Source organism: Pseudophryne corroboree, chromosome 12 (genome assembly GCF_028390025.1).
Source record: "Pseudophryne corroboree isolate aPseCor3 chromosome 12, aPseCor3.hap2, whole genome shotgun sequence".
Taxonomy (NCBI): domain Eukaryota; kingdom Metazoa; phylum Chordata; class Amphibia; order Anura; family Myobatrachidae; genus Pseudophryne; species Pseudophryne corroboree.
In genome coordinates, this window is record NC_086455.1 from 170,110,015 (window position 1) to 170,121,102 (window position 11,088).

General features: G+C 44.2%; 1 protein-coding gene across 2 annotated transcripts in view; it reads left to right on the top strand.

Moving 5' to 3' along the window:
* Positions 1–6,208, top strand: part of TNFAIP2 (TNF alpha induced protein 2) — a 63,298-nt gene extending 57,090 nt beyond the window's left edge. For both annotated transcript variants that reach the window (XM_063948506.1, XM_063948505.1), the window contains exons 11-12: positions 911–1,032; positions 4,126–6,208. In XM_063948506.1, coding sequence (XP_063804576.1) covers positions 911–1,032; positions 4,126–4,267 — 264 coding nt within the window. In that variant the 3' untranslated portion in view covers positions 4,268–6,208. The remainder of the gene's footprint in view (positions 1–910; positions 1,033–4,125) is intronic.
* Positions 6,209–11,088: the final 4,880 nt, after the last annotated feature.

The window sequence follows — 11,088 nt, forward strand, 5'->3', positions numbered from 1 at the left end:
ATATGTAAATTTGCTTTTATACATGCGCAGATTTACAGAACTCACTATTTGCTGCCATATAAAGAGCTGAGTTTTACTCGGAATCAGGTCAATAGCCCCTTAATCCAGAGGTTCCCAAACTGTGTGCCCTGGCTCCCTGGGGTGCCTCGGGACACTTGCAGGGGTGCCCTGGGTTGGTGGTCCAGGACCTATTCAAATTATTCATGGTCAATATAATAGGCAAAACCAGTGCTGGTGGCTGCCAGTCATAAAATATGAGGACAAACAGAAGCAAATCTTGTCCCTCACCACACACCTGACCCTAAGGATGACATATAAACGTGATCTACTTAATGTAATATTTCTTTCTAAATTTCTCAATAAGAAATTTTTGGCCTAGGGGTGCCGTGAAAAAAATTCTGATATTCTAGGGCGCCGTGATTCAAAAAAGTTTGGAAACCACTGGCTTAATCTATAGCTTGTGCAATAGTTGGTTACTACAGAAGAAGCCTTGTCTATTTGGGTCCTGCTAGGACAGACGGACTTTATTATAATGCTTTGGAAGTGCTTCCCTTGTCCCAGCATTCCTGCCCTCCATACAGATCCATGGATCCTTCCCTACGGTCTACAGATAAGCTTTGGCCAATGTTCGCACTGCTGTTTGTTTTAGAAATTCCAGAGACTATTGTTTATATAGAGTGTAAATGTTCTGCCTCCTCCGGATACCTGAGACATGATGAACAATTCTCTACTCAGCACTTTCATGTATTATTCATATTAAGAAAAACCCCAAAGATTATTTTACTTGATAAAAAGAAGGAATGTAACTAATGACTACTAACATTCCTCACTTTGCAGTAAGTTACTAATACACAGAAAAGATAAAGAGAGTCGGCAGCCATTAAATTCTTATTATGTTTTTGTTTCATAGAATTCCCGGGAGGACTGGCTGAAACCTGCGGTTCTGAAGGTGGCGGAAATCATACGGCTTCAGGACTTGAGTGCGATCCAGCTGGAAGTGGCTACGTTGGTCCAAGCATACCCAGATATACGGTGAGAATGCTTAATCGCTGTTCTCTCATGCGTTATTGTATTCAATCCGCATCTCCCAATCATCTGAGTGGCCCTCAGAATTAAAGTGGGCGGAGATGGTATGACCTGTAGCCAATCAGATCTTAGGAATTGTAATGCCCAGATTTATCAAGCCTTGGAGAGTGATAAATAACATGGTAATAAAGTACCAAGCAATCAGCTCCTAACTGTCATTTTTCAAACAGCCTGTAGCATGGCAGTTAGGAGCTGATTGGCTGATACTTTATCTTACCCTTAGAGGGCTGATTTAGCGTTGTATTGAAGTTGGCCACACACGAGGCCCCATTGCATGCTTAGGAATAAATGCACATCTTCACCTATATACAGTAATGTCCGCACCTAGTAATACGCATCACTCCTATTCATCACTGTATAGGTCATTGGTACGGCCTCATCTAGAATACTGTAATCAGTTCTGGAGGCCATATCTTCAAAAGGATATTAATACATTAGAAACTGTACAAAGGAGGGCAACTAAAATGGTGCATGGCCTACATCACAAAACATACCCAGAAAGACTAAGAAATCTCAATATGTATAGTTTGGAGCAGAGAAGGGAAAGGGGGGACATGATAGATACTTTCAAATATATGAAGGGTTTTAACAAAGTCCAGGAGGGAAACATTCTCCAAATGAAGAGAAGCAATAGGACACGAGGACATGCACTGAGACTGGAGGGGGGGAGGTTCAGGGGAAATTTGCGGAAAAATTATTTCACAGAAAGGGTAGTGGACAAGTGGAATAGCCTCCCATCAGAGGTGGTAGAGGCTAAGACAGTAGAGCAATTTAAACATGCATGGGATAGACATAAGGATATCCTTACAAAGAAATAAGGATCAAATAAGGTTAGTGATAAAAATAATATAAAAAAAAAAAAAGGGGCAGACTAGATGGGCCAAGTGGTTCTTATCTGCCGACAAATTCTATGTTTCTATGTTTCTATGTTTCTATCAGTCTGTGAAAGAAGCTATACTTGTATGCACTAGATCCCACTAAAACCAGACAGATCTGTGCATTAGCTCATCTCTGAATAGCCCACAATACCCGCTGCAGAACCGCACTAGGCCATCAGAATGCTTAGCCATGTGAGGACATCCAATTGCCAACCAGTTATACACACTTTCATACCCTCCAACACTGCAGGGCTGAAAATCGGTACAAATAAGGGAAGGGGGTGTGGTCACTGGTAAGGGGGTGTGGTCAAGTGGTGCTGCCATAGGCTTCAATAGGAATGGGAGACACTGAAAACCGGTACATAGCCCCTTTTGGCCAATACAGACCAGAATAAAACGGTGCTATACTGGCCAAAAAGGTAGAGTTGGAGGGTATGCACTTTTCCGCACATAGGGGGTGATTCTGAGTTGTTCGCTCGCTAGCTGCTTTTAGCAGCATTGCACACGCTAGGCCGCCGCCCTCTGGGAGTGTATCTTAGCTTAGCAGAATAGTGAACGAAAGATTAGCAGAATTGCGAATAGAAAATTCTTAGCAGTTTCTGAGTAGCTCCAGACCTACTCACAGATTGCGATCAGCTCAGGCCGTTTCATTCCTGGTTTGATGTCACAAACACGCCCTGCGTTCGGCCAGCCACTCCCCCGTTTCTCCAGACACTCCCGCGTTTTTTCCTGGCACACCTGCGTATTTCCGCACACTCCCAGAAAACGGCCAGTTTCCGCCCAGAAACACCCACTTCCTGTCAATCACACTCCGATCACTTCAACGATTAAAATTCTTCATTCGGACGTGAGTAAATCTACTAAGTTTTGTGCTAAAATACTTAGCGCATGCGCATTTTTGCCTTAATCGCTCTGTTGCGAAAATCGGCAACGAGCGAACAACTCAGAATGACCCCAATAGAGATGCAGCAGAGGTGACTCTGAAGGGGCTCTGGTTGCTCAAAGTTTTGGTTGCTTGGCTCATGCATTTCTGAATCGGGCGACTGGAAAAATATGAAGATGAAAAAATCAATTAGAAAATATCAGAACCACCCATGTTAAAAATCTTCTAAAATATCAGTTACACCAGGTTATTGATTTTATGGGAGGGGAAGCATTGACTGTTACTAACTCACAAAGAGACCTTTATGCCAATTGATTCAGATTCCGCAGACTCCGCAGAAACCACAAAACTGCTCTAAACTAAATGCTTCAAGATGGTAAAGGAATAACAAGAAACAGAGCCCGCATTCCGGGAAATCCAGACTTTTCTGGAAGTAAAGCACAAGCATTAATTCCCCCCTCCCCTTTCTCAGTCAAATTGCCAGATGAAACACTTGTCTGGATTTTGTATAAACTACACAGACCGCTCCTTTCATTTCACATTTGCTCTTTCTTGGTAAAGTTTTTAAATCAATTGCTCAAGAAAGGTGCAGAAAGTAGACTCCACCAATGCAAATAAATTAGGTTTTAATGATATTTTCTTTAGTAGAATTGTAGCTTTCCGCTCTAATTCTTGTATTGTTGCAGAGCTATCGCATTGCGGTTACTTACCTGTCAATGACGGAATAACATTACAGGGATTAATAATCGTTTACTGAAAACAAGAAGCTGCAGCAAGTTAATACATATTTTTCCTAAGGAATTCTCCCATTTCTCATACTGTGCCTAGGAGTGTCCTGACTCCTGATTCAGTTACACACTGGCCTGTTCTCGGAGTAAACAATTTGCTCTTAGGGAGCGACCGTAATTGTACCACTAATTAAAGACGAGTCATAAAATTGCTTTGTAATTCATTATTACATTCAAAGTTATCAATAAACTTGTAGTTTTCAAATGAATATTAGTTATAAAGGTCAAGCTGCCTGCAATATATTTTATTAGTGCCACCTGCAGGTTGAAAGCAAGTACTGCACTCATTTTAAAACATTCTAGAAAGGGCAAAAATATAAATACCTTAAAAAATTAATGTGAATGGCAAATAATATAAATATTGAAAAATGTAATTAGATCATTTTGCACAAAGCTTAAAAATCATTTGAGGACACCACCCCTAGTGTAACAACTGGGTTATATGTATGTTATGATCAGTTTTGTCTAATTATGTTTCTTTTATTTATAGGAATAAGCAAATTGAAGCCATTCTGTACATAAAGGGGAACCTTACGCGACAGGAAACAAAGTCCATCTTGAAGATAGTCGACAGCATAGAACGGAGACTTTCCGACAAAACGAGGCTGTTCGAGCTTATTAAAAATTCCTAATATATCCAAGAAAGACAAGTGGAAGAATATTTATAAACATTTATGGACGTTCATGATTTTTATGGAGAAGTATCCAGTTTACATAAGATGTATTGCAAGGGTCCACTTCTTTTCCTGTCCTCACCTTAGTTATGGTCAACATTTCAAGAACTGGGACACCACGGAGTTCACCGATAGGACTCAAACCGGGATCCGGTCTGAAGATTGACACTGTCTAGGTCGACAATGTTTAGGTCGACCACTATAGGTCGACAGTCACTAGGTCAACAGGGTTGTGTTCCACACCCCTCAAACCTTGGTATATGTATTACCATAAGGCCGATATCCTTTCATTACATGCTCATATTGCACTTCTGCTATAAACTATATGTGTTTTTTTAATAATTATGGGGTCCCTTCAGCTACCGGGGCCCTTACAGGAGGCGGCTTCCTTACAATGGTGCAAACCCCTGAGGAACTTTGCAGGAAGTCACGTATTTTAACTATTTGTGTACTGTATTTTATTGCTATATTTTTGTACACTCCAGACATAAAACAATGTAAATAGTATGACTCCTTTATGGATTTAGTAAATGAAGAAGAGATATACTCAATTTAATGAGGCAAGACTTCTTCTATGCAAATGTTCTCTGTATGCTCTTTGTTAATTACTGCTTATGACTCTATAACGAAGCAGTGATTGTGTTTTGTTGTTTTAAAAGCAGTTTCATTTCCTAAGCCTTGGACTAGCTAATGCATGTACCATTCCTTTTATTGGTACACCTGTGCATAAGAAGGAGGCTCCTCCCACTTTGGATCCCTCTTGCGAATTAAGCTTACCAGCTCTTTAAGTCAGAGCTCATCACATTGCATGCATTGCATACATTAGGGTTATATACTAACGAAAATATAACTGCATAACTGCCTATACCCAGGGTAGCTCAGAGAAATCGGTTGGTTCTAAATCGGAGTGGGAGAAGGGACCTTCTGACGTCACAAGGGGAGGAGACACGTCACCGGGGGAGGAGCTACGGCCGAACAGGGTATTCGCAAAGTACCCTCGCGGGCTCGCCACCTGATTACTAAAGGTAATAGTTGGTGGTGTGGATAGTAGAGGAACTATCCTGCTGGCCTAGCTCCTCCCCCTTGTGTCGTGGCTCCTCCCCCTGATGTAAAAGGTCCCTTAGGCCACTTGAATCTAGCATCAACCCAGAGAAATCCCAGGCCTTGGTACTTGGCAGGGTGGGTGTGGTCAGAATTGGCCAAGCGAATTAATGATGCGCAACTGGAAGTGGGGGGGGGGGGGTGTCCAAGGCCGTCTTCTGGCTGTGGCTAGGCATCCATGGCGGGCCAGGGCCCCTGACAGATGCAGACCAGGGTACTCCATAACCCCACCCTCTCAGCGCTCCTGTCCATATTTACTAATCATTACTCAGGTATGAGCTAGAGCAGGTTAGACTATTAAATCATATGCAAAGTCCCATTAATGGGACACAAAGGTGTTTTCACAATCACTGCACAGTACCTACAGTATTACGCTGAACACTCACTGGACGTCCAAGATGACAGCAGCGCAAAATCGGTGATGTATGGTCAACTCCCATTTATTTACATGCCCGGTTATGACCCAGACCCCACTGATTTTGTTCTGTTATTATGCACCCGGCGTTCCGGTCATACGTAATGCGTTATCATGGAAATAAGCTGCAATATGGCAGGGTGTGACCAGCATTATATGACGAATGTAGTGGTTCTAAATATTTATTACATGTGTTATGCTCTGTGGCGTGTCAGAATTGTGTTTTTGTATGTTTTATATTTTGTGTGTTATATTTGTATTATACAGTATTTTTGACCTTGTTTATTTGTGAGCAAGTGGCTGAGTTCTAATTAGCCAGGACTGATGAAAATGATGGCAGATTATTATATGGGGGGGGGTTTTGCACATAAATCTTCAAACTTTTTTCAACGATTGTGTCTCGTGTTTTCTTCTCTTTAAATATTCGCTTGATGCTGTAACAGTGTCAAGTAGCTGCGAACTGCAATTTGTTTTTATATGAATTATGCATATTGTTTCTTAAAAAGGGCCTCCAACTTGTCTTTCATTTGATAATAGCCACCTTTACTGCAGCTTTAACATTGCTTTTCTATTCCCGGGATCAGGGAATAATCCGGGTCCCGGTGGTGGTCCGAAAGGGTAAGTACATCTGAAGCTTTGGCTCCGACCCTTGTTCAGTATCCCAGGTCGGAGCCGATGCTTCTGTATGAAAGCGGTATAACTTTAACTAGCGTTTTATATGACAAATATCTGCTATGCTTGTGCATAAAGTTGCGTGGAAGATCAGTGAGTAAAAAGCATAGTTATGAGAAAAATAAAGAAACGTAATGTATAGACAATTCAAAAAGTTGCATTTCCATTTTTATTTTTATATTTTCCTGTAAAAAATAAACTAGTAGAAAGTGACAAAAGTTTACAGCACTTTTGGGGAGATTTGGAAAGGGCCAGTACGGTAGATCATGAGACACAGGGGGTCATTCCGACCTGATCGCACGCTGCTGTTTTTTTGCAGCGCAGCGATCAGGTCACTACTGCGCATGCGTATGCACCACAATGCTCAGGCGCTTCGTACGGGTACAAAGTGGATCGTTGCTGGGCGATGGATTTAATGAACAATCCATTCGCACAGCCAATCGCAAGAAGAATGACAGGAAGAAGGCGTTTATGGGTGTCAACTGACCGTTTTCTGGGAGTGTTTGGGGAAAACGCAGGCGTGTCCAAGCGTTTGCAGGGCGGGTGTCTGACGTCAATTCCGGTCCCGGACAGGCTGACGTGATCGCAGCGGTTGAGTAAGATCTGGGCACTCAGAAACTGCACAAAATTTTGTTGTGGTGCTCGGCTGCACATGCGATCGCATGCTTGCAAAACAAAAATACACTCCCCTACAGTCGGCGATTATCTCATCGCAGCGCTGCAAAAAAATAAGAATTTACTTACCGATAATTCTATTTCTCGGAGTCCGTAGTGGATGCTGGGGTTCCTGAAAGGACCATGGGGAATAGCGGCTCCGCAGGAGACAGGGCACAAAAAGTAAAGCTTTAGGATCAGGTGGTGTGCACTGGCTCCTCCCCCTATGACCCTCCTCCAAGCCTCAGTTAGGTACTGTGCCCGGACGAGCGTACACAATAAGGAAGGATTTATGAATCCCGGGTAAGACTCATACCAGCCACACCAATCACACTGTACAACCTGTGATCTGAACCCAGTTAACAGTATGATAACAGCGGAGCCTCTGAAAAGATGGCTCACAACAATAATAACCCGATTTTTGTAACTATGTACAAGTAATGCAGATAATCCGCACTTGGGATGGGCGCCCAGCATCCACTACGGACTCCGAGAAATAGAATTATCGGTAAGTAAATTCTTATTTTCTCTATCGTCCTAGTGGATGCTGGGGTTCCTGAAAGGACCATGGGGATTATACCAAAGCTCCCAAACGGGCGGGAGAGTGCGGATGACTCTGCAGCACCGAATGAGAGAACTCCAGGTCCTCCTTAGCCAGGGTATCAAATTTGTAGGATTTTACAAACGTGTTTGCCCCTGATTAAATAGCCGCTCGGCAAAGTTGTAAAGCCGAGACCCCTCGGGCAGCCGCCCAAGATGAGCCCACCTTCCTTGTGGAATGGGCATTTACATATTTTGGCTGTGGCAGGCCTGCCACAGAATGTGCAAGCTGAATTGTATTACACATCCAACTAGCAAAAGTCTGCTTAAAAGCAAGAGCACCCAGTTTGTTGGGTGCATACAGGATAACAGCAAGTCAGTTCTCCTGACTTCAGCCGTCCTGGAACCTATATTTTCAGGGCCCTGACCACATCTAGCAACTTGGAGTCCTCCAAGTCCCTAGTAGGCGCAAGACACCACAATAAGCTGGTTCAGGTTAAACACTGACACCACCTTAGGGAGAGAACTGGGGACGAGTCCGCAGCTCTGCCCTGTCCGAATGGACAAACAGATATGGGCTTTTTTGAGAAAAAAACCACCAATTTGACACTCGCCTGGTCCAGGCCAGGTCCAAGAGCATGTTCACTTTTCATGTGAGATGCTTCAAATCCACAGATTTGACTGGTTTTAAACCAATGTGTTTTGAGGAATCCCAGAACTACGTTGAGATCCCACAGTGCCACTGGAGGCACAAAAGGGGGTTGTATATGCAATACTCCCTTGACAAACTTCTGGACTTCAGGAACTGAAGCCAATTCTTTCTGGAAGAAAAATCGACAGGGCCGAAATTTGAACCTTAATGGACCCCAATTTGAGGCCCATAGACACTCCTGTTTGCAAGAAATGCAGGAATCGACCGAGTTGAGATTTCTTCGTGGAGCCTTCCTGGCCTCACACCACGCAACATATTTTCGCCACATGTGGTGATAATGTTGTGCGGTCACCTCCTTTCTGGCTTTGACCAGGGTAGGAATGACCTCTTCCTGAATGCCTTTTCCCTTAGGATCCGGCGTTCCACCGCCATGCCGTCAAACGCAGCTGCGGTAAGTCTTGGAACAGACAAGGTACTTGCTGAAACAAGTCCCTTCTTAGCGGCAGAGGCCATAAGTCCTCTGGGAGCATCTCTTGAAGTTCCGGGTACCAAGTCCTTCTTGGCCAATCCGGAGCCATGAGTATAGTTCTTACTCCTCTACGTCTTATAATTCTCAGTACCTTAGGTATGAAAAGCAGAGGATGGAACACATACACCGACTGGTACACCCACGGTGTTACCAGAAAAGTCCACAGCTATTGCCTGAGGGTCTCTTAACCTGGCGCAATACCTGTCCCGTTTTTTGTTCAGACGGGACGCCATCATGTCCACCTTTGGTAATTCCCAACGGTTTACAATTATGTGGAAAACTTCCCCATGAAGTTCCCACTCTGCCGGGTGGAGGACGTGCCTACTGAGGAAGTCTGCTTCCCAGTTTCCATTCCCGGAATGAAAAACTGCTGACAGTGCTATCACATGATTTTCCGCCCAGCGAAAAGTCCTTGCAGTTTTTGCCACTGCCCTCCTGCTTCTTGTGCCGCCCTGTCTATTTACGTGGGCGACTGCCGTGATGTTCTATCCCACTGGATCAATACCGGCTGACCTTGAAGCAGAGGTCTTGCTAAGCTTAGAGCATTATAAATTTACCCTTAGCTATATTTATGTGGAGAAAAATCTCCAGACTTGATCACACTCCCTGGAAATTTTTTCCTTGTGTGACTGCTCCCCAGCCTCTCGGGCTGGCCTCCGTGGTCACCAACATCCAAAACTGAATGCCGAATCTGCGGCCCTCTAGAAGATGAGCACTCTGTAACCACCACAGGAGAGACACCCTTGTCCTTGGATATAGGGTTATCCGCTGATGCATCTGAAGATGCGATCCGGACCATTTGTCCAGCAGATCCCACTGAAAAGTTCTTGCATGAAATCTGCCGACTGGAATTGCTTCGAAGGAAGTCACCATTTTTTTTACCATGGCCCTTGTGCAATGATGCACTGATTTTAGGAGGTTCCTGACTAGCTCGGATAACTCCCTGGCTTTCTCTTCCGGGAGAAACACCTTTTTCTGGACTGTGTCCAGAATCATCCCTAAGCACAGGAGACTTGTTGTCGGGATCAGCTGCGATTTTGGAATCTTTAGAATCCACCCCTGCTGTTGTAACAGTATCCGAGATAGTGCTACTCCGACCTCCAACTGTTCCCTGGACTTTGCCCTTATCAGGAGATCGTCCAAGTAAGGGATAATTAAGACGCCTTTTCTTCGAAGAAGAACCATCATTTCGGCCATTACCTTGGTAAAGACCCGGGGTGCCGTAGACAATCCAAACGGCAGCGTCTGAAACTGATAGTGACAGTTTTATACCACGAACCTGAGATACCCTTAGTGATAAGGGCAAATTTGGGACATGGAGGTAAGCATCCCTGATGTCTCGGGACACCAGATAGTCCCCTTCTTCCCGGTTCGTTATCACTGCTCTGAGTGACTCCATCTTGATTTGAACCTTTGTAAGTGTTCAAATTTTTTTAGATTTAGAATAGGTCTCACCTAGCCTTCTGGCTTCAGTACCACAATATAGTGTGGAATAATACCCCTTTTCTTGTTGTAGGAGGGGTAATTTTAATTATCACCTGCTGGGAATACAGCTCGTGAATTTTTTCCCATACTGCCTCCTTGTCGGAGGGAGACCTTGGTAAAGCAGACTTCAGGAGCCTGCGCAGGGAAAACGTCTCGACATTCCAATCTGTACCCCTGGAATACTACTTGTAGGATCCAGGGGTCCTATACGGTCTCAGCGTCATGCTGAGAGCTTGTCAGAAGCGGTGGAACGCTTCTGTTCCTGGGAATGGGCTGCCTGCTGCAGTCTTCTTCCCTTTCCTCTATCCCTGGGCAGATATGACTCTTATAGGGACGAAAGGACTGAGGCTGAAAAGACGGTGTCTTTTTCTGCAGAGATGTGACTTAGGGTAAAAACGGAGGATTTTCCAGCAGTTGCCGTGGCCACCAGGTCCGATGGACCGACCCCAAATAACTCCTCTTCCTTTATACGGCAATACACCTTTGTGCCGTTTGGAATCTGCATCACCTGACCACTGTCGTGTCCATAAACATCTTCTGGCAGATATGGACATCGCACTTACTCTTGATGCCAGAGTGCAAATATCCCTCTGTGCATCTCGCATATATAGAAATACATCCTTTAAATGCTCTATAGTCAATAAAATACTGTCCCTGTCAAGGGTATCAATATTTTTAGCCAGGGAATCCGACCAAGCCACCCCAGCTCTGCACATCCAGGCTGAGGCGAT